This window comes from Ptiloglossa arizonensis, chromosome 10, assembly GCF_051014685.1.
Source record: "Ptiloglossa arizonensis isolate GNS036 chromosome 10, iyPtiAriz1_principal, whole genome shotgun sequence".
NCBI classification, from domain to species: Eukaryota; Metazoa; Arthropoda; class Insecta; order Hymenoptera; family Colletidae; genus Ptiloglossa; species Ptiloglossa arizonensis.
In genome coordinates this window covers 15,043,002-15,067,987 of record NC_135057.1, presented here as the reverse complement: position 1 = coordinate 15,067,987, position 24,986 = coordinate 15,043,002, and the positions used below count along the sequence as shown (strand labels likewise).

At 53.2% G+C, this 24,986-nt stretch overlaps 1 protein-coding gene across 1 annotated transcript in view; it reads left to right on the top strand.

Moving 5' to 3' along the window:
• LOC143151981 (uncharacterized) overlaps window positions 1-21,788 on the top strand; it is a 39,270-nt gene extending 17,482 nt beyond the window's left edge. The window contains exons 2-4 of the mRNA XM_076321559.1: window positions 7,485-7,941; window positions 15,835-15,989; window positions 19,219-21,788. Of these exons, the coding sequence (XP_076177674.1) occupies window positions 7,716-7,941; window positions 15,835-15,989; window positions 19,219-19,929 (1,092 nt within the window). The 5' untranslated portion in view covers window positions 7,485-7,715 and the 3' untranslated portion in view covers window positions 19,930-21,788. The remainder of the gene's footprint in view (window positions 1-7,484; window positions 7,942-15,834; window positions 15,990-19,218) is intronic.
• The last annotated feature ends 3,198 nt before the right edge of the window (window positions 21,789-24,986 follow it).

Sequence of the window (24,986 nt, the reverse complement as noted above, 5' to 3'; positions counted from 1 at the left end):
TACTCTTCCGCAGGGTTCCCGCGAGCCGACGCGACCAACGCGACCAACGCGACGCGAGACGAGGCGAGGCGAGGCGAGGCGAAGAGTGGCGAAGAGTGGCGAAGAGAGGCGAGGAGAGACGAGGAGAGACGAGAGGAGTCGAGGCGAGGCGAGGCGAGACGAGGCGAGGCGACCGATCGGTCCCATCTCTCTTTCCCGCAAGCCGTCGTAAATACGCAACTGTATTTAACGCGGCGTGCGTGTGTTGTGCCGGGTTCGGGTCCCTGTCCGCGAGACGTCTATGTGCGAGCTTCGTGCACGGGCGCGGATCATTTATTATTTACCGCCGCTTATGTGCTGCCTCCGCGAAGACACTGAGCGGGCGGAGAGAGAGGCGCGGGACCGAACGGGGGAGGGCAGCGCGCGAACGGAAAAAGAAAGAGACCGAGAAGGAACTCCGGTTCCACGGTATTACGAGACGACAAAAGCGAGACCGAGTCGCGCGGCCCGTTTTTTTCATCCCGACCGACCGTCTGAAAAAACATAGACCCCGGCGGCCCCGCACTCTTGTTTTTATTTTCTTCGAACTAGGGTTTCGGTCGTCGCGGAATACGCGCGGCCGTCTATAAACGATACGGTGGTGCCCTTCTAGCGCGATGCAACAAATTCGCCGCCGCTTGTACCAAGTCACGCGCTCGCGCGCTCTGTTTCCTCGTGGCGCGACATCGAGACGATCGATGCGCGGATATTTCTGGAATTTGGAATCAGGACCCGGGGGACGGGACCCGGCCGGCGGGGACCCGGTCGAAGAAATCCGCGTGCTCGTGTAAACCGGTTACGCGAACGCCATTGGAATTCGAGTGAAAGTAATCAAGTCGAGATGAAGCGCGCGACGCCGGGACGATCGCGAACCCCGCGTGTCTAGATGCAAAGGAATTTCTTTCGATACCGCCTATAAAATTTGATTGGACGTTAATGAATATCTCAATTCCCGTGGTCGACGCCCTGAGCTAATAGCGAGTTTATCGCTCGGCGGGACCGATTCCCGAGAACCGCGCGCGAATACACGTATCGCGTCGAGCAACGAACTTTAACGATCCGCGGTCCGCAAATCGTGGAAACGCGCGAATCGAGCACCACCGTGCCGATCTCGGATCAAGAATCGCTCGACCGCCGATCGAAACTTGCCCAGCGAATAAAGAGACCTTCGAACTTTGACGACAGGACGGTTAACCGGCTCGTTAGCTTGCGTACGCGACGCGATAGCAATTCCGTTCGGAAACATCAATACGGCCGCGCGAGTAGTAAAAGTAGGAGCTAATGGGAGCCGTAGTACCCACGAAATTAGTTTCCTTACCGTAATCATCGTGGCTGTAAAAGCTCTGAAAACGAGGTAGAGTCGATTGCGGGAAATACTTCAGGCACCGTAATATAACTCGTTTATTGCGCCCGCAGGACAAGGTGATTTTTCAAAGCGAACTTGACGCGTTCCCCGACGATAATGCTTTTTCACTGCGCGTATTTTACTCGCGTGGTGTAAATGGAAAAAAAGGAGAAAAAAAAAAAAGAAATTTATATATATATATATATACGAAAAGAAAAAAAAAGTAACAAAAGAAGGGAAAGAGCACGAAAGATCTACGAACGGAGGTCCGATCTATTGCGAATTCATTGCATCGGGCGCTGACTCGGTTTCACGACGTGACAACCGTCATCGAGGGACTAAAATTTCGATACGGAATCTCGACAAACGTACAGTCCCTTATGGTCCAGGAGGAATCGAAGGGCGAATAGGGAAGCTGGAGGAGGGAAAACATCAGGGCGGAGCCTGAACACAGGAGGAGGAATAAAACGCGCAAACTCGATACACGCCTCTCGCTCTCTCTCGTTTCTCCCGTTTCTCCCGCTTCTCTCTTCGAGCGAGCCACCCCATCCGGTTTTCCTCTTTTCACCTTTATATAGATTTTTTACCTAGTCGACCCTTCTTCTTCCTCTCGTTTGGCGAGGCTTGCGCAAACTTGTCTATGCAACCTATCTTTCTCCAGCGAGTACCGACCTCGTCGCGAAATTTTTTTCTCCTCGTGACGCTACGCCCCGCGCTGCTGCTCGCTTGTTTCCGAAGAGGTCAATTTCGAGTCGCGAGAACGATCAACGTTCGAAATCGATCCGAGCCGTGCACCGAGAGGAGAGAAAATTCCCGAGATACGTACAAGTCGCCTCGCGTACTCGATCCTTTCGTTTAATTTACATATTAAACACAGCTATATTTCGTTCGAACGGGCTCGCGTCGCGATCGAGTCTCCTTTCTTTTCGATACGCGACGCGTAGTATTCGATCGAATATTTTACGATATCGTTCGATTCGTACCACGAAGACGGGTTGTCGCGCGTGCATCGAACTAGTAATTTAATAATAAGATGCGTAGTGACATCCTACGGATGCTGCGGTCATTACTCCTCGAGATCGTATCCTTTTTACCGTCGCGCAACGAGGCTACGTTTTTTCATTTATTTGCCACCGTTTCTCCGTGGCACGTCGCGATTGTCTTACGAGTTATCAACGTTGTTCTCTTACCTTGTATCGCGGAACGACGAAAGCGGTTCGTTGGAGATCGACGGCTCGGGATCGATGACGATTAACCTCCAAGGGTCCACGGCGAGATCCGCGCCCAGGATCCACGGCTAATCCGATTGCACTTTGCTGGCACGATCGCGAAAACGCAACACAGAACGCACAGATTACGGATATTTCGCGGAAAGAATGCGAAAACTCGGCACCACGAAGGTACGTTACCGTTGCACTCGACGCCATGTTTTTTCTCGCGCGTCGCTCTATTCCGCGATTCGAAAATCACACCACCCCTCCCACCCACCGATTTCTACCCGTAGCTTAACGACCGTTTGCTTCGATTCGCGAAATTGTGATATTCTTGCGGTTAAACGTTGCAAACTAGTCGTGGACGTCGACGACGCGAACTTTACGAGCAAATTGAAGAATATATAACGGCGATCAATTTGCAATATACGATAACGGAAAACGATCGATTCGATTTATGGAAAGTGGACGAGTCCACTTCGTTCGGATCGAGTACCTTATTCGAATCGCGCATATATAAATACAATTGTGAAAATATTGCACCGATGGTATCCCATGGTGTGCATTTTAACTTTAATCGACGAGCTGTGCGTCCAACGAGTAGTATTTCCAGTGAAATGGGAAGGAATTGCGCGATCGAAAATCACGCCACCCTTCCCACCCACTGACTTTTTATCGCAGCTTACCGACCTTTTACTCCGATTGACGAAACTATGGTATTTTGCGATTAATTGTCCCAAATCGATCGTAAATGTCAACGTCACGGATTTTACGAGAAAAGTGAGGGATATATAACGGTGATCTATTCGAAATATACGATTTCGCGAAAACGGTCGATTCTATTTCTAGAAAGTGGACTCGTCCAATTATTATTCCGATCGAATATCTCACTTAACGCGCGTTTATATCGATACAATTGTAAAAATATCGCACTCACTGTATTCTATAATTTACAAGCTTACTTTAGACGACGAGCCGTGTATCGAATCGGTAATATTTACGGTAAAATGGAAAAAAATTGCGCGATTAAAAATCAGCGATACTGTCGTTGACCGAGGAACGAACCGAACTGATTGACCGTTGTTGCCAGCGTTGCCAATATATCACACCCTTTGACCAACTATGTCGCGAAACATATATTCGACCAAATAAGACCGAGTTGGTATTAAAATTAATCCTCTTGGAATCGTAAATCGAAAGATACGTAACTGCGATCGATTTGAAATAAACGATCGAACGAAAATTGACAACTGAAACGAAAACTGAGTCCAATTAGTAGGAAATGGACTCGTCCACTTTATACCGGCGAATTTCTTACTTTTAACGCGTACGGATAAATATAATTGTAAAGATATCGCGTTTGCTTTATTTCTCGGAGTTCAAATTTCTTTCGAACGACAAACTATGCACGGAATTGGATATAATTTCGATAAAACGATGATTAAAATTCAGTTCGGTAAAAGTTGGAAAATTCCATTTTACCCTTACCACCCCTTCCGTTCGTCGTGGTGTGCTTGTCGTTGATATCGTTGGCAAAATTATCGTTAATCGTGCGTTTATATCTTAGTCGTGGATGCAAAGGGTGGACGATTTTCGAATAAATCGAAAGATGTGTAACGGTGAACGATTCGAAATACGCGATCGCGCGAAAATTTTCGATCCGATTTGTGGCGAAATGGACTCGTCCGGTTCATTCCGACGAATTAATTGTTCTAAACTTATACGCAAATATCGTAACGATTGTGAAAATGTATTGCACTCACTGTGTTCTCCAGCGTTCGAACTTTCTTTACGCGATAAACTGCGTACCGGATTTGAAAGGATTCCGGATATATAAGTAAAAATTGAACGATCGAAAATCGATAACGTTGTTGCTGACCGAAGGACCGATAGAACTTGACCGTGGCCGTGACCGTTGGTATCAATGTTGCCAACTTGTCGCATAGATACATCGCGTATAAACATTGGTGAAATAATACATACGTAGGTACAGGGCAACCCGACAAGTGCTGACCTCTTTTAAAAATAACCTCGAATCTTATTCCACGAAGTTTTCGAGAACGTCGCGATGCGATCGATTGCGCGTACTCGTCGCGAAAAATTTTACCAAATCGGTAATTTTAAAGTGTCAACTTACCGGTAAAAATCAGCTTTCGGCATCGGACGCTCCAGCTTGGCCGGTTTCGAAGCGTATTTCGAGTCCATTGTCCGTGCAAAGGATGGAAAATTTAGTAATCCTTCTTAGACGAACGAAGCGATGTCTCTCAACGTTCATTGTCGTTGCGATAAATTATGTGTGTATTAACCGCGACAAATCTACGAACAAATCTTTTCCATGGAAAAGGAAGATTTAAATAAGGTCCGAATCGTGTGTCAGAGATGCTGACAGATCACAGATCCTCAGGTATACAAGGTATTAGCCGTGCAAATTCTTAGAGACTGGTCACCGACACCCTGTAATGTTTACCGTGGTTACTTAATACCCAGAAGGGCGTTAACAGACAATGTCCGGTTGAATAGGCAGACGTTTAAGGGTTTTTCCAAAGCGAGGTATTTTGGAGACACTGACCGTGCCGGTCCCCCTGGCGTCCCTCTGCGTCGTAAATCGCAGCGCCAGCGTCCTGTCCAAGTTGAAAAGAACAATACGCGTCGAAAGAAAGGGTCCGCATAAAAGTGTTATTAATTCCTTGATTAGGACATCGTGCGTCTGTGGGTACAGGTAGGAAACAATAGGTGTCGACACGGATGCTGCTGACACTTGCTTCGAAGACGCGTTCGAATATTTCATCGCGAGACACGTGTTCTCGTAGCGAAGTTTTCGAGTATCGAGAAACGATCGTTTCGAGAATCTCTCGAGGAATATGTTTTTTTTTTTCGCGAGCAACGCGTTAAGAACACTCTTTGATCTGTCGGTTAATATTGCAAACCGTGACGTAGAAAATCACTTCGTTCGGATCATTAACGTATCGTTCTCGTAGGTTGACTCGATCGTGGACAATGTTTCGAAATACGTGCGAAGGAGGAAGGTACGCGGCTGTGAGCGATGCGTTGATCTCGGAACGGTGATGTCGACGATACGCGGTCCCGCGTTTTTTGGTATTGTTTTCGCGCAAGTCGGACCGATCGGTTAATAGGTCGCGGCTATCAGCGGAATTATCCCGAGATGTCGTCTAGATCGCGGAGGTATTCGTGCACAAGTACACGTGGTAGGTGGATCGGGACATGTGCGATGCCCGTGCAACTCGTTGCACGAGAGTTCACTATCTCTCACTCAATTTGAGCCTCATCCGCCGTAAGCGGATCGACCAGGCTGGCCTTTTAACGTCGGATAGTCTCGCCTCTCCTGGCTCTAGAGCATAGACGCCTATAACAAACATTATCCGCCATAATGCCCCCGTGTAAACATACCTACCAACGTGCATCGTCGTCCTTTCCTCTCCTCTCCTCTCCTCTCCTCTCCTCTCCTCGTTCCATCTTTTTCCGGGCGCGTCGTGCATCTCCCTCTGTCCATGGTCCGTCGACCGGATAAAAACTTGGAAGTTTATTTAGCCGTTTAGCGTCTAGCGGGAAGTTAAGTTTTTCGGATAAGCTTCCTTTTTAGCGAGGTCTCCAGTTCCCTGGGCGCTCCTTCCGGTTCAGCACGCGCCTCTACTCGATTCTGGTTCTCGATTCTTTGGTCGTCCCCCGTCGGTCGAGATCCTCGAATTTGTACCGTTAACCTACTTCGAATCGACGAAGACCGAACGGTTCCACGTTTATTAACATTCTTGCGAAATTAGCATACGAGATTCGCGACTCTGGACGCGTTTCGTACGATAGGGGGATCGCTCGGGACTCGAGAAAGGTAAAAATAAAGCGGGACGATTTGCATAAGAGAAATCGGAGCTGGTGGGTGGATGAAAAACCGTGATCGGTCGATCGGTATTCGCAGGTTTCTCGATACCGTTCGAGGCTTCCTTGGTGGTGAAAAGGGCCCCTATGGCTGGCCATTCGTACGAATCTCCCCACCCCTGGCAGGCCCACTCCGAAATCCCCACCCCCGTTTTTGGGAAGGGACCGAGGTAGGGCCTGAAAAACTATTTAGGGATGCCACGGTGGGGGTAGGTCACAGTTTGACCGAAACCCTCCACGAGGCACGAAGCACCCGCGGTCGGGCTGAACGGGACGTTTGTCGCAACGTGCATTGGAAACGGGACGCGTGCATCGGCCAGTGCATCGAGTTCGACTCTTTTCTCGACGGTGCAGTTCGTTCGGTACTCGAGACGATACCAAAGACTAGGAATACTGTGATACTTTGGATTATGTGCTGTGACGTATGCCCACTTGTGAGAACCGGACGATCCTAGTTTTCCCTTTTGGATTTACCCAAGTGAATGTCTCAATATTTTGGATACCCGGGGACAACGTGCAAGCCGGTGAGTCGTTGCATCCGATTCGACGCGTTCTTCGTTATAATTCGGAACACTCGGCGCCATCGATCCCGGCCGTGGTCGGTGCGCGTTACGAGAGCGGAAATCTGCTCGAAAGAGCGCGTAGTTTTCCGTGGTTCACGAGAAACGGAAAGGGGGACGAACGACGCGCGTCCATCCCTTTGGAAAATAGTCGTTCGCAACAATAGGGGCGGCTTCTTTCGCGGGGCCGTCGTCCATTGTGACAAAGTTTCTCGGATTCGAAAAGAATGCTAATTTCTTCATTGTGCCTGTGCACGACCAGGAGAAGCGTTACCGTCCGTGTCTCACGTTTTCCACCGACTTCGATACGTTTGCCAAATAAGCGAAAAATGTATGCGAACCAGCCATATTGTTGGCCGTGGAAAACTTTCCACCGATGAGAATCGGCTCGTCGGATCGTTACGCGTTGCAAAGAAGGTGGTAAGCGATTAATCGCGAACGTTACGATTCTGGTTGCAGGTGGAGGAGTACGAAGGTTACGGTTGCACGCGAAACGTCAACGTGTCGGTACCGGAAGTGCCGGCGTCGAGAGTACCGGAGGGCAACACGAAGCTAACCTCGCAATCGGGCCAGAGCAATCATCGGGAAGAGAACAGCTGGTGGGCGGCGGAGGAGGGCGGAGGTCAGGAGATAAGAGAGCGTGATAAGGGCGCAGCGGTGGCGGGTGAGCTGGCTTGCCTCGCGGGTTACATGGCGGGGTACTTGAAGGCGGCGGGCGCCACTTGCGCCCCGACCGGTAGTCCTCAGTACCACCCCCACAGTCATCCAGCGATGGGGGTTGGTACTCACCCGCATCCGCACTCTCACCCTCACCCGGGTGCACCTCATCCTGGACTACCCTCGCCGTTCGCCCTCGCCACTCACGGTCATCCGCATCCTCATCCGCTGGAGCACGGACTAGCGGCCTTTCCGCAAGGTTTGTCTTTGCCTTTTCTTTCTTACTCGGTCGTCCGTCGGTTCACCCTCCGGACGTTTCGAATCGCGTTCCGTTTTCGCGCCGATACTTTTGCGTATCGCTGGGAAGGCAACTTCGCGGGTTGCCACGGGTAACGCGTACCGTGGGGTATTGACACGTTCACGGCCGCAGGTAAAAGTGCGGAGGGAGAATCGTGAGGTGGCGGTAGTTGTACCGTCGCGGATCTTTCTTCGAAAATTTGCGAATAGGTCTCGGTTTCGATCGTCCCGTAATTGGACCGTTCCGGCATCGGAGCGAGCATAGCGGGCCGAGCACGATCGAGATTCCTCTCGAGATCCGATGAAGTAACACGGAACGGTGCCGGTACAGGGGCATCCGTTACGTCGGATCGCGTTAGAATCGCGTTACGCGTTTTACGTTTCGTTTTAAAATCGAATTTAAACGCTCGGATCCGTTTTAAATGACTTTTTTATTTATGCTCCTGGGAAATGTAAAAAGAAACGTTCGATCAATTACGAACGCGAAGCTTAACAGGATTAAAGTGGCGTTCGATTGATTTATTTAGTAGTCGCGAACATATCGCGCCGTTTATTCCGCGTTTAAGCTTCCGATCTCATCGTTCCACGGATGATGCATGCTCCTTGCATTTCACGAAGCGCGCTGTATGTTATCTCGTAATAAAAGTATTTGCTCTGTCCGCCATATTGGCTATTATTGATTGTCATGCAAATCGATGCATCGACTGAAGCCGTACCAGGCCGAAGTAAACTCGGGGCTTCTTAACTATAGTCAGCTTGTATCATTTTGTGGCAGGCGCTTGAATGCATTTCTCTTCGACGTTGCCTCGAAAGGGCCGGACTGAATTTTCCGTTCGAAAATTCCGTATGCATTTGGAGCGATCCCAGTCGAACGAGTTCTTCGTACATTCCATGGCGGTTGCCGAACGGACGTCTGTCGGGACCCAAACGCGCATTGTGAGATCGGATTCTTTCGGAATCAAGATCGGTGTTCAACTTTTTACATTCGCACCGAGTATTTTACGTAACGATCCCCGATACTCGTCGCGAGTTGCGTCACCGTTTCCTTTTCATCGGACGCTTTCGTTCCAGTCTAATTTGAAAAAAAGGTTTTTTTTTTCGCACGAAAGGACAGGTATGGGACGAGTTTCCGTTCGGAAAATTGCGACCGTCGAACGGGAAAAACATCTCTTCGCGTGTATTTCCAAACAGGGAATATAAAATATTTTTGTTTGTTCGCGAGCGAGTAAAAAATTGTTGGATTCCATCGTGTATTTTCTGTATCCTTTGGCACGGAGCTTTGCATCGATACCGCAATACGGCTTCGTTTAAAAAACGTTGCATGACGCAAAAAAGAAATACTAGACCGTTAACGCGGGAACATCGATCAAGTGGCCGGGCCGCGAAAAAGAGCGAGAAAATTTCTGTTTTCCGTTACACCGGAACGGAAAAGCGCGGAGAATTTTTGAATGGAATATTTCACGAAGAGCGATCTTACTTTTAAAATCGCCGCGCGGTACGGCGATCGAGGGCATAAATTTCTAAATGCGCGACCGTGTGCAAAGATGGAATAAATGGCGAAGGAAGAGGCGTACGTTTTCGCGTTATTTTTCCGAATTCGTTCGAAAGCATCCTCGAGCTCTTTTTCTCTTTGCCCCATTCTTTTCGTACTAGGGGGTGGTTTTGAAATAAAAAGTAATCGTACGCGCGATTTTGTCTATTTAAGGTAGCGTCGTCGGCGCCGTTTGCGTAAATTGTTCGGAGACGTAATCCCCCGATTGTTCCGTATTGCGTGTAACCGGAAAACGCCTCGTCTCGGAGGCTAAACGTTCCCGGAGTCTACGTTCGCGCGATTCGTTTTCTTTCTTGGAACGCGACCTAGGTACGCTCGTTAAAACCGGAAGCACCCTGTATACGCGTACGCTGGCCACTCTCTCTCTCTTTCTTTCTCTCTCTTTCTCTTCGTGTCGTCGTCTTTTTCGCGGTGGTTTGAAAGGGGCCCGGAGAGGTGGCACAGAAAGAGGAAGAGAAAGAGCGGAGGGAGTCGAATCGTGGCAAGAGGGTAGGAAGGAGGGGGCTGGAATGCCCCAGCGAAGAAGAGCAGAGAGAACCATGAGAGTAAGCCGCTTATCAGGGTGGCAGCAGGCACTATAGGTCCAACCAACGCAGATAGGTGGGTTTCCATGGAAACACGGATCTGTCCGTTAGGTCCCTACGTACCCACGTCCAGCCGCCTATCCGTTGTAGGCGTATCCGCTACACGAAAAGCCGTGGAACGAGAGAGAAACGAATCGGGAGTATCTTTGCGTCGGTACGCGTTCGCGCGAAACGGGCAACCCGGAGAACGGAAGAGACCGGCGAGGATCGCGAGAACGAGGAAAGAGCGAGGCGGCGCGCCGCTTTTATTGTTCGTTTATCGAGCAAACGTCACGGATGCCCGCGAACCGCTCGCTGAATCCGTCGCGACCGAGTTTGGATTATTTCATCGTCGTCCAGCCGCGGATACCACCGACCGAATTCCAGTCGAGCGGTCCACGCGATTCTCCCCTTCGCGAGCTACGACGATAACATCGACACGGGTACGAATCGTTCCGCGAAACGACGAAACGGTCCGGTTACTCGTGCCGAAATTAACACCGCCCTCCTCGTCGTCGCGTGCGCGGAAAGAGACAGTTCGTGTCGGACGCACACGCTCGTGGACGAGGGGACGAGAACGCGTTTCGAGGCGTCGTATGTCAGTATTTATTTTATTATGCAATCGTACGCGGGGTCGCGCTCAGGGCCACGAGGATAGAAAAAAAGGGAAAAAAATGTAGCGGCTCCGGGCGGTAACGCGGAGGGTGCGAAAAAGCGGAGGGGTGTCGAAACGTTGTCGTTAACGCGGCAGAGCCGAGGTTTCGGCCCCGGTGTACGCGACGAGGGACGCTGCCGGAGCCAGCCACCGGGTACGTGGGAATCGCGTCACATGCCTCGCCCTTTTCTCATTCGACGACTACTATTTGTTGTCGCAGAGAAATTGCCCGTCCACTTAACTTCCTCCGCCTCCCGGTTGGATCGCGACGCGTAAACAGACATCCACGCCTCTGATTTTTATTTCGATCACCGAACCGTGATCCAAGGGGTAACTCGATCGCGATTTCGTTCCTCTCGATTTCTTCCTCGATGCTCGTTTGCTTCTTCTTCTTCTTCTTCTTCTTCTTGTTCTTCTTTTACGCTCGGTTTCTCCGGTAACGAGAGAGCCTTGAAAAATTGACAGCGGGTTAACAACGCGACGGTGCGTCGGAGAGCGGTTGTCGGTTCGATAGAATTCCAATCGCTCAATTAGGCGTCGGGTTAAGGGGTGGCACGTGGCGTGAGCACGTGCGGCCATCGTCGTTACCAAGTGGCCACAAAACGTCGGGCTAAACAAGCACGCGCGAAAGCATCGGGGAGAAGTCTTGGAATCGCGGGACGAAGAGCTCGCGGCGATCGACGCGTGTCACGAGTAAATCGAGTAGGTGGACGGTGTCGTTCCCGAAACGAGGGGGTTCGAGTACAGGTCCGGGCCTAATTGCAGGATAAACACTCGAGGTCTGCCCGAGTGAAATATCACGTACGACGATATCGACACCGTCGATTCTTCTCCGTCTCCCCGTTCCCTCGTGGCGACCGTTTTCGAACGGAGCGCTCGATCGGCTTCGAAAGATCGCCTTTATCTCCGGTAGAATTTCCGACTTTTAAAATCGGCGGGCAGATCGCGGGCAAGTGGGTGGAGCGGTCGAGGGACCATCGAAGAGGAAGCGAAGGAAAAAGGCATCGGTTGGAAGACGGTAACGCGAAGCTTATCCGATTATTCGCCTGTCCCGGATGTGTGTTGGTATTTCGTTACTTACTTATGCTCCTCTCTGCTAGATTACCGCGTCGTAACGGCTAGGTTCCGAAGGCCACGCGCGATTCTTTCCGAGTGTTTGGTCGGAACTTGGCGCAGGCAGGTGTATCGTTCTCGAAGTATCGTTTTCGCGTACGGTTCTCGCGTCTCGTTCGACGAAGGAGAATCTCGCCGAGGGAGACTCCGTCGAACCGCGGTGGTTATCTGCTTTGTGCAGCGATTTCGCGGAGGTCACCCTGTAAACGCAAAGTCGGCCAAATGTTTTCGTAGCTGATGGCCTTTTAGAATTCCCTCTCCACGAGGCACCGGCACGTGCTATCGTCCCACGGTCCCCTGAATAATCCATCCCCTCCGCCCGCGTCCTGCGCCCGCCGTCTACCGGCCTATTCGCGTTTTAGCTTTTAATTAATTTTCGATTCCCTCCGCGGACGTATTCACTTTCCGTCGATCTTTGCACGGTCGTCCGTCTTCCTCGCTCTTCGTCGCCTTCGAATTTCGCTACCGTCGCATCTCGTATTCTATGAATACCGAAGTAACCGCGTAGTCGTGGAACGAGTTTCCCGCTCCGCCGGCTTCGATTCTCCTTCGATTTCACGATATTCGCACGGGACGCGTAATTTATGGTTCAATCTCCGCGACTTAACCGTTTTGATGAATGGCGCGCCGCGAAGTAGCCGGTTAATTTATCGTATAATTACACCGGGATTTTGTATCCGATCCACCCGGGCCGAGCGTCGTAATTGATATTAATTTGCATTTTCTAACTCGGCGAGCATTCCGAATTAGAAATTTCGCGCGTTATCTCGGTTATTTATCGTCCGGTCGCGTACGCGTACGCAACGCTCCGCAACGCTCCGCAACGTACGCGCCTCGCGTCTAATCGAGTTCCGTGGACGCGCCGTATATTTCATCGCTAACATAGTTTTAGATGGTATCGCGGATAAGCAAGCGCCATCCGTATAATTCATTCGGTCGGTACGCAGAAACACGGCGCGGCGCGGCGCGGCGCGGAGTCGCGTCGAGTAACGAGTCGCGGACGATGAGGACGACGAGGACGACGACGAGGACGACGACGACGACGACGACGAGGACGATTAATTAAATTCGCACCGTTGCGATCGTGTCGGTTCTTTTCGTTGTTTTGTCCAACGTCTCGTTAAACGCGACGCTAAACGGTCGGGTGATTTGTCCGGCGAAAATCCGGAGAACGCGAACCGAGCGAGTCGCGCGACTAGCGGGAGGACGAGAAATTGCCGTGAAATTTTGTTAGCGGTCCATTGACTTCCACGGATTCCGTTCCACTTGGTAGCTCGAAACACGAAACCCCCGACACAGAGGGAACGAGAAGAATCCAATAAACGGAAAACGAATTTGCTATTAGGGTCGCGTCTGATCCCGTTGTGGGCCAATGAGCCAAAGCAACCCTTATATCAACCCCCGGTTTCGTTTCGCGCTGACGATAATAAATCGAATCATACTTCAGGACGCAGCGGGTGTTTGCCGTCCCATTAGGGTTGCTTAGCTAGCCGTCTTTCGGCGAATCGTCGCGTCCGAATCGATCGCGTCTACGCTCGAAACGCGTCGCGTTCGATTCTCCCGGCGCGTATCCGACGGCCGCGATCGTAAAACGTCGAAACTCACCGGTGTTCCCGAAGAGGCGGTTTCCTCGGCGATTTCCGCCCGCTGTAGGATCTCCGATCGCGAGGAGCTCGAGCTTCGAATCTCCTCTCGCGCAGAATTCGAGCAAACGAAGGGCTTTTCCTCGCGCCCACTCAACGCCGCGTGGAAGCAGGCGGAAGACCATAATCGGAATTCCATTGTCTCGTTGGTGGATAAGGGCCTGGCTCTCACAGGGGCCGATGTATAGCCGGCAAAGGCCGTCGTTAACGGTAGCGCCAACGCCCACTCGACAATCAAGCATCCTCTCGCTGGATCCGTTCCTCTCTCTTCCCACCGGAGCCCTCGTCCCTTCGTCCCGGTCTCCGTTGGATACGCCATGGAGGCAACGGAACAGAGAAGATACGGATCATAGATTCAACGATCGCGGGCGTGTCGTGCCCATCGTTGCGACGGTAGCCAACCGGCATGGAATTTTACATTGTGGCCGGCGCAATCTGCCTGAAAGATCTACCTGGGTACCACGTTGATAGCCCACTCGACCAGTTCGTTAGGCAACGATCGCGCGTATGCATCACCGTCGGCGTCATCGTCGTCGTCCTTTGCTTCGGCGAGTTGTTACGTATCGTCCTTAGCTCCACCGGAGGGAACCGGAGATACGACCGATACGACATCGATGGTCGTGGTCGTGGTCGTGGTCGTGGTCGTGGTCGTGGTTCCCGCGGACCACTCCTCTTTGGACACGGTTCGGGCTCGTTGTTGGTTTTCATCGACGATTCGCGGTCGCGCTACCGTTTCCACCGTGTCTCTCCCTTCCTCGGTCGGCGTGGCACGCGTTACCTCGGTAATTACTATTGTTAACCCGGCCACGTTGATACGAGGGCTTTGAATCGTTGGTAGGGCGGCAAGGTAGAATATACGGGACGCCTTACAATGTTTTCTCCGCGGTTGCTTTCTCTTCCCGCCATAAACCACTCCTCCGACTTACACTCCCGATGGAAGTCGCTGCTTTTAATTCCGCTCTTTTCTTCGTCTTCTTTCCTCGCCTTTCTCGCGCGTTCTTCTCCGCGCCCGGTGAACCTACTCAACGGGCGCTTTCTCTTTTTGCGCGGCTCGGCGCGACTCGTTCGTCGTCACCGTGGCGCGCTGCACCTCGATCGACTCGCCACGCTGGAACAAGCGCGGACAAAGGGCCTCGAGAGCAGCGTAGGTATAACACGCATCCGGGGATAGAAGAAATCGGTCGGTCTCCTCGGTTTCGCCGGGTCGAACGCGCGCGATCGTTCCGGTGGTTCGAGACCACCGGCGCGGTCGCAGAAGAGACGTTATCCAGCGAGAACCTCCCGGCTTCGCCGTGGAGAACCGCGAGCGAAGAAGTTTTCGTCTTTACTTGTCGCATTACGATTCCTAGAAGCGGTTCCGCGAGCTCGGTCTTTAAAATACTCGGTTCGGTCGAATCGCGGGGCACGATCCTCCGGACTGGTATCCACCATTCCTTTCTCGACTTTACGATCCAGCTTCCAACCGGGAGACACTGGCGAGGCGCAGTTTTCCAGGCTCTTCTTTTTATTGGTCGGGAGCGTTGTACGTTGGCGTGTTGGATATACCATCGTTTTCAGAGGCAGCTGGGAACGAACCGCGACTTTGGTCCTCTGGATGGTCGTGTATTCCGGGGTGTACCCTTCCCCGTCCCCCTATACCCCTCAGCGCCGTACCGCCGTTCTGGCTTGTCCCCCGGCCCCTGCTCCCTCTCCTCCTCCCAACCTCCCTTCCTCCCTCCCTCCCTCCCCTCGTCCTCCCCGTGCACCCTCCCTTTCCCCCGTGCCGCCCGTCGCCCGCCGCCCGCCGCCCGCCGCCCGCCGCCACCCCTGTGACCCCCTCATAAGCGGATTACGTGGGTCCCGAAACGAGCCAAGCGAGGCTCGATGGCACGAGGAAGGTAGAGGAGGGTGGGTCGTAGCGGGGGAACTGTTCAAAATTACGCTATCGCGACCTCGCAACGCTTACACCCCTCCGCGCCATCCCCTGTTCGCTCCTACGGTCTGCGGTGGTGACGCCTCACCCTTCTCGAGTCGAGAGCCAGCCGAGGCTCTCTCGTCTTCGTCCTCTCGACGAGGCAGCGTCCTCGATGCTCCTTTACCGCCGACACGACTCGTCGAGGATGTCAAATATTCCGGGCCTCGAGTGGTTGTTTATTTTGACCGACCGACTCGTAAACGCCCCACCGTGCTCCGAGCGTCCTCGCTCGCTCTCCCTCGCCCCAGACGCGTACGTTTCGCCCTGCGATCGATCGAAACGGGAATCGTTCGCGATCCTCCGTTCTCGATCCTCGTTCCGCGTACACCGATGCGATCCCTCGTTTAATTTCCGTCCCGCTTTCTCGCGTTCCAGGAATGAATCAGCGCAAACAGCGCCGAGAGAGGACGACCTTCACCAGAGCCCAACTGGACGTACTGGAGGGACTTTTCACGAAAACGAGGTACCCGGACATCTTCATGCGGGAGGAGGTGGCTCTGAAGATCAATCTGCCCGAGTCGCGAGTTCAGGTAAATCGATTCGTTCGACGAGAGTCTCTTATCGAGCCAGTCGCGTCCTTCTCGCGGGATCCAATCGTTTCGTCGACGCATCGGGAATCCCTTTCCGTGCAGTTGCGTTTCGCGAAGCGCGACCGTGGCCGAACGTAACTCTGCGGGCTGTGGAAGAGACTATAGGCGAACTCTTAACCGGCTAACGAAATACGCGAAAAAGGAACGAACCGGTCGTTCGAATTCGATAGTTTGACGATAGGACGTTCGATTCGCCGAGTCGTCGATAACGCGAACGCTCGAGTCGGTCGTTCTCCGAATGTCTCGAGACGGTTCTCGAGTATCGATTTCGGAGGGAGTCGAACGAGCGGTAGCTTCGCTCGGTATACGCAACGTAACTGTAACAAGTCACCGAGAGAACGAGATTGTTCTCGGTCGGACGACGGTAACGAGCAACGAAGAAAGAGAGGGAAGAAGAGTGGTTCGTGCTTCGGCAAGCCCAGACGAGATTTAAGGTATTTACACAACGCGGTGTCGCGCTCCGCGTCCCTCCGGTTTCGCCATTGTCCCGGTCGTGGCTGTACATTGATAGATGCGCCGACGAGCTCGTTGACGCTTTTATTGCGGTCCTCGTGACATCTTTATTTCGCGGCGGGGTGCCCCCGGTCGTCTCCGAGTCACGATCGCGGCCAACGAGAATCGCGAATACCGATCGGTGGACGTACCACTCGGTTTCCGGCTTCCGTGAGCTCGCGATCGGAGCGGTTACGGGTCGCGGCGAGCGACCGCGCGACGCGAGTAACGAGACTCGGCCCGGTACTCGCCGCCATCGCGAGATATAGGACAAAGCGAGGAAATTCCGCCCAGCGGAGTTTCCGCGGCAAGTTAAGCCCCCCCTACCCCGGTGAATGGAGGCGCAACTGCAAAAGGGTGTAACACACGTACGTCGCCGTTGGCACACGTGTGCGCCGTGTACATTGTAGAGGCGTACCCACGTGAACGAATAATATCCCCCAGGTGGAAGGGGGGTGGGGTGGGGTGGGCTGGGGTGAGGAGGGGGCGAGGACGGCGATGCGTGGATCTAAAAGTTTCCGCGAGAGAAGGAGAGGAGAGAAAGCGTCCGTGTACGTGTAACACAGAAGCGCGCGATGTATGGAGCGCAACGTATAGTTGATTTGTTCCTGGATTATAGCCCTTCGTTCTATCTCGCTCGCGAGACTCTCTATGCGCGGTTCTCTGCGAGCGAAACGACACAGCTGCGCGCGATGTTTGCTACGTTCGAATGCGCCGGGTCGTTCGTCCGTCGTTTACGTTCGAGGAACGCGTCGAAAACTTTATCTCCGCGATGGAAAACGGCCGAGAGGATCGCTCGCGCGGGACCCGAGCCGAAGAGGGAGGTGGGAGAGACGGGTTTACGGTACGCGAATCGACTTCCATTAAATTCTCGGTAATCGCGAGATCTACGCGCACCGTAGAGAAAAAAAAAAAAGGTGAAACGTCCTGCCGTTAGCGGCGCGCTTCGACTTCCAATCGGTGGAACGCGATTGGACGCGCGTTGGTCGATCGGTGGGATACGAGAGCGAGTTTGTTTTCCGCGGGAGCTCGTTAAATTACAGCTCGTCGGGGTAATAATCGTCGACGCGTACCTATTCCGATCGAGAGACGAGGCTACGGTCCGATGTTTTCTTCGTCGAGCGGAAACTTTGTCGTCGCGCCGGGCGTCCGGTTGGCCAGAGTTTGCTCGCGAGATCGTATTAACGGCGCAAATAAGAAAATATATTTGTCGCAGCGAAGCGTAGACGCAGCTGCTTCGTGCCCGTGGCGGGATGCTAACCAGATGGTGATGCAATTTACACCTAGCCATCGATACACACGGGTAAAACAGGCTGCGGTCGGGCCCGAGGGCTTCCGGGTGGCACCGCGGCTCGTTCCGTTGGTTTTTGGGGTAGCTGCGAACTCGGGTTGCGTGTTGTTCCTGAGGGGGAGGGTGTCGTTGCGCAAACACGGAGCGGTAATGGGCGTTTTCGCTCCCTCGGTCCCTCCCGCTGCGAGATCGTTTCTCTCGCGGTTGATACGCAATATCCGCGTTTCACGCGCCTCGGATCTTCGCACCCCGTACCGCGGGGGGAACCTGGATTCGCTTATTGCGCCCGCGGATAAAGAATCGGGATATCCGTGGATATCCCGTTCGTACGTTCGATTTCTTTCGACACCTCGTTCGCTTTAACTTTTCAACGGTCCCCCCTCTACGCAACGGGGTCGAAAGGGTTTTCCTCGTTCCGAGCCCTCCGCGTCGTCCGTGCTTGGTGCTTCTCAACTCGACCAACTAACACGGAATCCGTAGCGGCTGGAAATCCCGTGTCCGCTCGGACGATTCGCGCTCTTCGCAACAACTGTTACAATGCCCGGCCGATAATAACAACAATGACGGCGGGTCCCGGTTTTAAAGGCACGGGCATAGATTCATAGGATCGCACCCCTGGCCACATTGTGCGCCGGGATTACAGAGGGTGCCGCGAGGGGGAGTGAAAGGGGGCTCGGTTGCGGCGTATCGGGGGGATTCGGATATACTTTCTTTCTCCTTCGTTCGTCCCCTTGTTCGCGCTAGGCTAGAAACCGAGAGGGACGAAGAGAAAGAGAAAGAGAAAGAGAGAGAAAGAGAGAGAGAGAGATTTTTCGATTCCACTTACGCGCATCCTCGTGTTCGTCGCCACGGTCGTTGCAACGTAGGTAACGCGCGTACCACACAACCGTAGGAATCGGTTCGATCTCTCCGTCAGCAGGGTGAAAACAACCCTAGCTCGTACGGTGCGCTTTGATTCGCGCGTGCGCGTCGGGAAACCACCGTCGACGCGAATCCCGAGGGATGTACACCGAAGCACGAAACCTGGACGCGTACGTCCACCCTGCCCGTTACCCCTCGGTACGTTCGGTCGCTTGTTATTGTTGCGATTTAATGAAATGTTACGGCCGTCCGCCCGCGATTACTTTCCCATTGCGCCGATTAACTCCCCATCGGTACGGTTCCGCGTTCCCCCGTGACGGGACACCTTTTCTTCTCGTCGACCAACCACCCCCCGACCCCCCGTTCCCCGTTCCCCTCGAGGCGACGGTTTCGGAGAAACCTTTCGAGATCGCACGCGGAAGATCTCGATCGAGAGGGGTTTCCATGGAACGGAATTACTCGAGTCCGATGCCGATGCCGACGAAGACGAAGACCTTGACGATTTCCGTGTTCTCGTTTGCGCAGGTATGGTTCAAGAATCGTCGAGCGAAATGCAGGCAGCAGCTGCAGCAACAACAGCAGCAGCAACAGCAACAGCAGACCTCGCCGTCGAAGGGCTCGCCGCGAGCGAATCAGGCGCAGAACAACGCGAACAACGGTAACAAAATGTCGACGAGCTCGACGGCGACGCCCAGCAGACGCTCATCGCCGGTGTCACCGCCGCGCGGGAAGGAAGCACCGGGTCCGAACTCGCCGCTACTCTCGACGACCTCGACGTACCCGCGTCTCGGCGTGACGCCGACCGGCGGGAGCGGCGCGAACAGCGCCCTGACCACCCCGTCCCCGCCGCTCACCCCGGGTTCCAGCCAGTTACCACCGTCGTCTTATCCACCTCCCATGAACCAGATTCATCACGGCGAGTATGGTTTCACTTGGAGTTCAGCGTCGCCCGGCTCGGTGAACCCGAGCCAATGTTACGCCGGGCAGACCTACAACGCCTACCAGAACCCGTACACCAGCGGCGATTATTATCAGACCCAGATCTCGCATATGCACCACAGCCCCCAAGGAAACTACCATCATCCTCAGTATCACCACAACATGACGCTCACGTCCTCGATGTCGCACTTGACCAGCCACCATCTGAACCCGACCGGCACGAACGACATGGCCGCGTCGCCGTCCGACTCCGACGGTTACATACTACCCGAGCAAAAGTATCAGACGATGGTATAGCGGTCCGGTAGGTCCTCCGGGATATTTCATCGCGGTCAGGAGCCCTCGACCGCGGCCGGATCCTCCGCGGCGTATCACTGGCGTTTGAACTCGGCGCCCGGTTGTCTCGAGATCAACGGTAACATCGATTCCGACGATAACTGACGGAACGACGGATCTCGAAGCTCGTAGCTATCGAGGATCCGCGTCCTCGGTCCCACCTACCGCGAGCTCGACGTAGACTCCGAGCCAGAGTCCACGAGCACCGAATTTTACCCCGACCCCGTACCCGTCGACCCGCGATACGAAACATCGGGCTTTTAGAACGGAACCGATCGAATCGGTCCGCGCGATCGAAACCTCCGTTCCGCGATTCGAAGTTTCGCCCGAGCGAGGCAAACCTCGATGAAGACCGACGCATCGGAGCTCTGTCATCGTCGCTTGCAGGGTGTCTCGAGAGAGCTTCGGATCGGGAAGGAATTTTCGCGACGCGTTGTTCGCGAACGCGCGCTAATAATCGTCGATTACCAACGCGAGAACCCTGGAAAAGATCAAAGTACGAGGAGAGACGTTCGCCAGCGACGATTCTCGATCGAAGGTAGGGGGAATCGTTTGCGCGTTCGACGACGAGACGCGAGCCGCTCGTCGACGAACGATTCGGCTCGTAGTCCGTCGCGAAACGTCGCGACGCGTTCCACTCCCCCGTTTTCAACGTCTCGAACGACGAACCACGATTCGCGTTCGAGCATTATTCGTCGTCGACGCGCGACACCGTACTTTCTCTCGTAGTTTCGTATTTTTTTTCCACCGCGAAACGTTCGCGCGGATCCACCGATTCGCGACGGTTCCCGCTGATTCCCGGTGTTCCGCGGCGAACGCGTTCGTCTCCCGAATATCGCTTCGATCGTGCTCAGAGACAATCGACGGAAACGGACGGTAGTTCGAGGATTGGTCGTTCGTTTGCGACACAAACGACGAGAGAAGTCGCACCGCGAAATCGTATCGTTCCCTAACCCTCCGTTTCGTTCGTTCCGCGCGACGATCGAGCGGTCGCGCGCGAATTTTACGTTCATCGATGATCGAGTTTCTTTTTTAATTTTCGTGATAAGCGACGAGCAGACGGGGCCAAGCGCGACGCGAACGGAGACGATAGAGACGAAAAGACGCGAAGAAAGAACGAACCGCGTGCGATTATTTTATCGGTACGGTCGACGCCGTTTTCCACATTTTAACGCGAAGCGACGAGTACTCGTCATCACTGCCGTCGTTATTCTTAGTATTATCGTTCCGATCTTTATTATTACGATTAATAATTGTATCGATAATCATCCATATCAAGCACGGCCAGTAGTAGCCGGAAGTTTGTGTAAATAGTAAAAGAAAAAAAAAAAAAACGAGCAGAGTGCGCGATAGGATCGAGACCGGTCAGCCGACGCGTCTCGGCGGCCCGTCTGGATGCGTTGTCGCCGATTCGGTCCTCGAGGCTCCTCTTCGATCGGCTCTTCTTCCGCGGAGCTTTGTTCGTCGAACGAATTGCAACGTTTACGCGCGACAACGTTCTCTCCGAGCGAACAGGCAAAGAAAAAACACGCAAAAAAAGAAAAATAAATAAAACAACGTGTAAGCGACGCATACTTAATCGTGAGTGTATATTTCGTGTATACAACCCTAATGTATATTATCGTGGCTTAGAGGATATACGATTTAATAAAGATATCAGTAACATTAACGATAGCAAGATGATAATGGTAAACCGTAATGATTATTGTGCGCACATAGACGTAAGTTACTTTGTAATAATACCACGCGAATGTAAATAACTCTATCTAACTTGTAAGACACATGATTGTTCCATCGTGTGAGAAGAAAATCTTCCTACGTCAAAATAAAACATCGCATATTATTAATAAAAAGGATTTGTCGATTTATTCGCGCAACCGAGCGCTCGCTCGACGCCCGGGCAATTAAATTCCCGCCTCGATTCTAATTAACTAATTAACGTGAAATTTCGCGCAACCCCCCCGTTTCGATTTCAGCGCGAGGCCCGTGTCTTCTACTCCGTTATAGATCGCGAGTCGGCCTTCTATTAATCACATTGACGCTCGCAAGATCTCGCCGCCGGGGGCTGTAATTTTGCTAATGCACCTGAAATTAATTAACATTAAAGCGGTACCGCGTCGCATTATTCGTGCGAGCCCGTGTATCGATCGCGAACCATTAAAGACCGTATTAATTACAGAGACTCGCGGTCACCATAATCGCGAATGCAATTTGCGTACAAACGCGGATCCCTCGGCTCTCGATGTTATCCTGTTTTCCGGGAAATTAAAAAAACATTCACCGCTCGAAACCAATCGGCGAATTTGCGTCTCGACGCGGAAATAACGGTTCGCGTTAAAAGAGTCAATTTTCGTTGGACGCTCGAGGTTCGATCTTTGCTCCCGTTGTGCTCGTTTCGAGGACAGGGTGACCGAGTTCGTTCCTCCCCTCGGAGATCGTGGACCGTTTATCTCGAATCTCGACTCGACGAGCGAAGCTTAATTAGCGCGTGTACGAAAGCTCGGTCGTTCGGTTTCGACGAGGCGTACGCGATTCCCTTTGATACGGTCGTGTAAAAATAACGTCCGCGCGAGCAACAACGGGGGAGACGGGGCACCGTTGCCCGTCGAAAGATCCGCGCGAGCCCTAGACGGTCCATTAAAGGATCACAGGTGCGCGAGGTGGTACGCGCGTATGCACGCGGCAAGTAGGAGCATTAAGGTCGATAATAGACAGGGGTGGCGGTAGCGCGGCGTATCTCTAAATGGCCTAAACTTGGAGGACAAAGAACCCCGAGCTACCGAAGCCCGGCACCGGGCCGGCTTGTGCCCGGCTAATTGGACAGATCGGGTACCTGTCTACCTTTTGACGGCGTAATCCGGCATCCTTTCTAACTCATCAAATTAACGGGCTATAACAAATCGGCCGGGGTACCTAAGTACTCTTCTCGAGCCCTTTGACGACCCTTTCGCATAATCACGGCGCAAATCCTTGGCGACTTTCTCTTTAAAAGAGGATCCCGGCTCATAGGGAATGTTACAGGAGCGAATTACTCGTACGCTCGATTCGAGTCCGGCGCGAGTTCGTCGAGCCTCTTACCGAACGAGCGGGACGCCGAGATCGCTGGACCCGAACCTTAACCGCGAATAATGCGGCGATAAAATGCTCCCTTAATTCACCCGATTTGTCGGGCTTACGGGGACGGTCGCGGCCGGCCCGCCGAGGGGAGGGATCGAGCGCTTTTAAAACAGAAACGCTAATAAACTTCGGATAAGTAAACACGGTCCGCGTCGCTCCTTCCGATACACCGGGCGAAAAATATACGCGCGGGCGCAATAAGATCGGACTTGGGGGCGTAAACATCGCGTTAAAAGATAAATTATGCCCCCTGTGTTCGAGGGAACGAGCGCGGTTCGTTTTTCCCGCGTTCAACCGAGCCGTTTCTTTTCGCGGGAGGTGACGGGAGGTGACGGGAGGAACGACGCGATCGCGCCGCGATGGAAGAGGAACGCGAACCTACGACGAAGGAAGAAACGAATTTCGAGGATCCTCCCGGGCCGGGCCCACGGCTTCGATCCTCCACGGAGATATCCTGGCGACATTTTAGACGGGTTTGCGAGTGTCGACCGTTCACTTTCAGCGCGGCGAAGACAATGGCCTTGAACTTGGCCGAGTGCTGCGGCGAAGAGTTAAAATCGGCTTGCGTTTAGCCGGATCCCATTATAACAACTCGGAGCCGGCCGTAAGCTTCGTGGCTTGGTTCCGCTCACTGTGTCACCGGGCTAAGCCCCGACTTACCTACCTATCCTTGCGAACCGCTCTCTTACCCCTTTTCCTACAGCCTCCCTGTCCGTCTATGCCCGGTTTAATGCTCGCATTATGTCCTATTGCCACACCTACCGAAACTTACTCGGTGATCGAGAAGCTACGCGGAAGCGAGCCTCGGCGTCGGACGTCGACGCGTTCCTCGAACCCTCGTTTCGATCGACGCCGACCGGTTACCCGTCAACGAGAATACCTTCGAACAGATGTACAACCAACGATTACCGGCCGTCTCATTGTTTTTACCCGGTGGATTTACGCCCGACCCTCGTCACCTCGGATCGATTACCAAACCGTGCTACGCTCTCGTCGACGAGCTTTCCGTTCGTAACGCGCGTTCGCGTTATTCCACGAAACGCTCGCGATACGTTAACCTTAACGGTAATCGCAACCGCGCATCGATCCCCTTTAAAACCCGGACAACGTCGAAAGTCGAGCCGCGAGGAGGTCCCGACGTACGACCCGTTTCCCGAGATTTTCCTCGCGTTCGACGAGACGACAGTGGCAGGTGAAAACGCGTATCACCGGCGTTTGCTCGTCCGGTGTGTTTACGCGCATTAGATTTTTCAGCTGCGGCCCCCGGGTCGCTCGATCGTTCTCTTCCATCGGGAGGACGTAGCGCGAGTAAATCATGCATTATGAACGCGCGTCCCGGAAAAGTTTCGACGTCGAATTTCCGGCAACTCCATTTACAGCCGCCTCTCCCCCGTATTTCACTCGGCCGGTGGACAAGCGTCGGCGACAAGCGGTGAGAGTAAACCGTATAAATAATGCACCGACGGGAATCGGTTTAATAATTTCGCGCGAATTTATTCATTAATTCGACGTCGGCGTCGACGTTGGCGTTGGGAACCTCCGCCGGCGGGGATTTTTCGCGAAAAACAGTCCACGATTATCGCGACTTTCCGATGAAACGGAGCACGTTCGCGCACTGGGGACGCTCGAGGGTGGCCGATGATCGATCGAAACGGTCGCGACCGCCGACGGCGTCCGCGCTTCTTCGCGGAGTGCGATTAATTATTTCCGCGAGACGGAGAATCAATCGTACGCGTGACGAAATAAAAAATAGAAGGATCTACCGTCTACCTCGAGAGGGATAAAACCGGACGGATGGAATTTTCGCGCAATCTCGAAGGCACGTAAAGTCCGGAAGGGAATTCTTCCTCGATTGGCAATATCTCTAACGAGAGGATCTCGCGGGTGGGGGACGAGAAAAG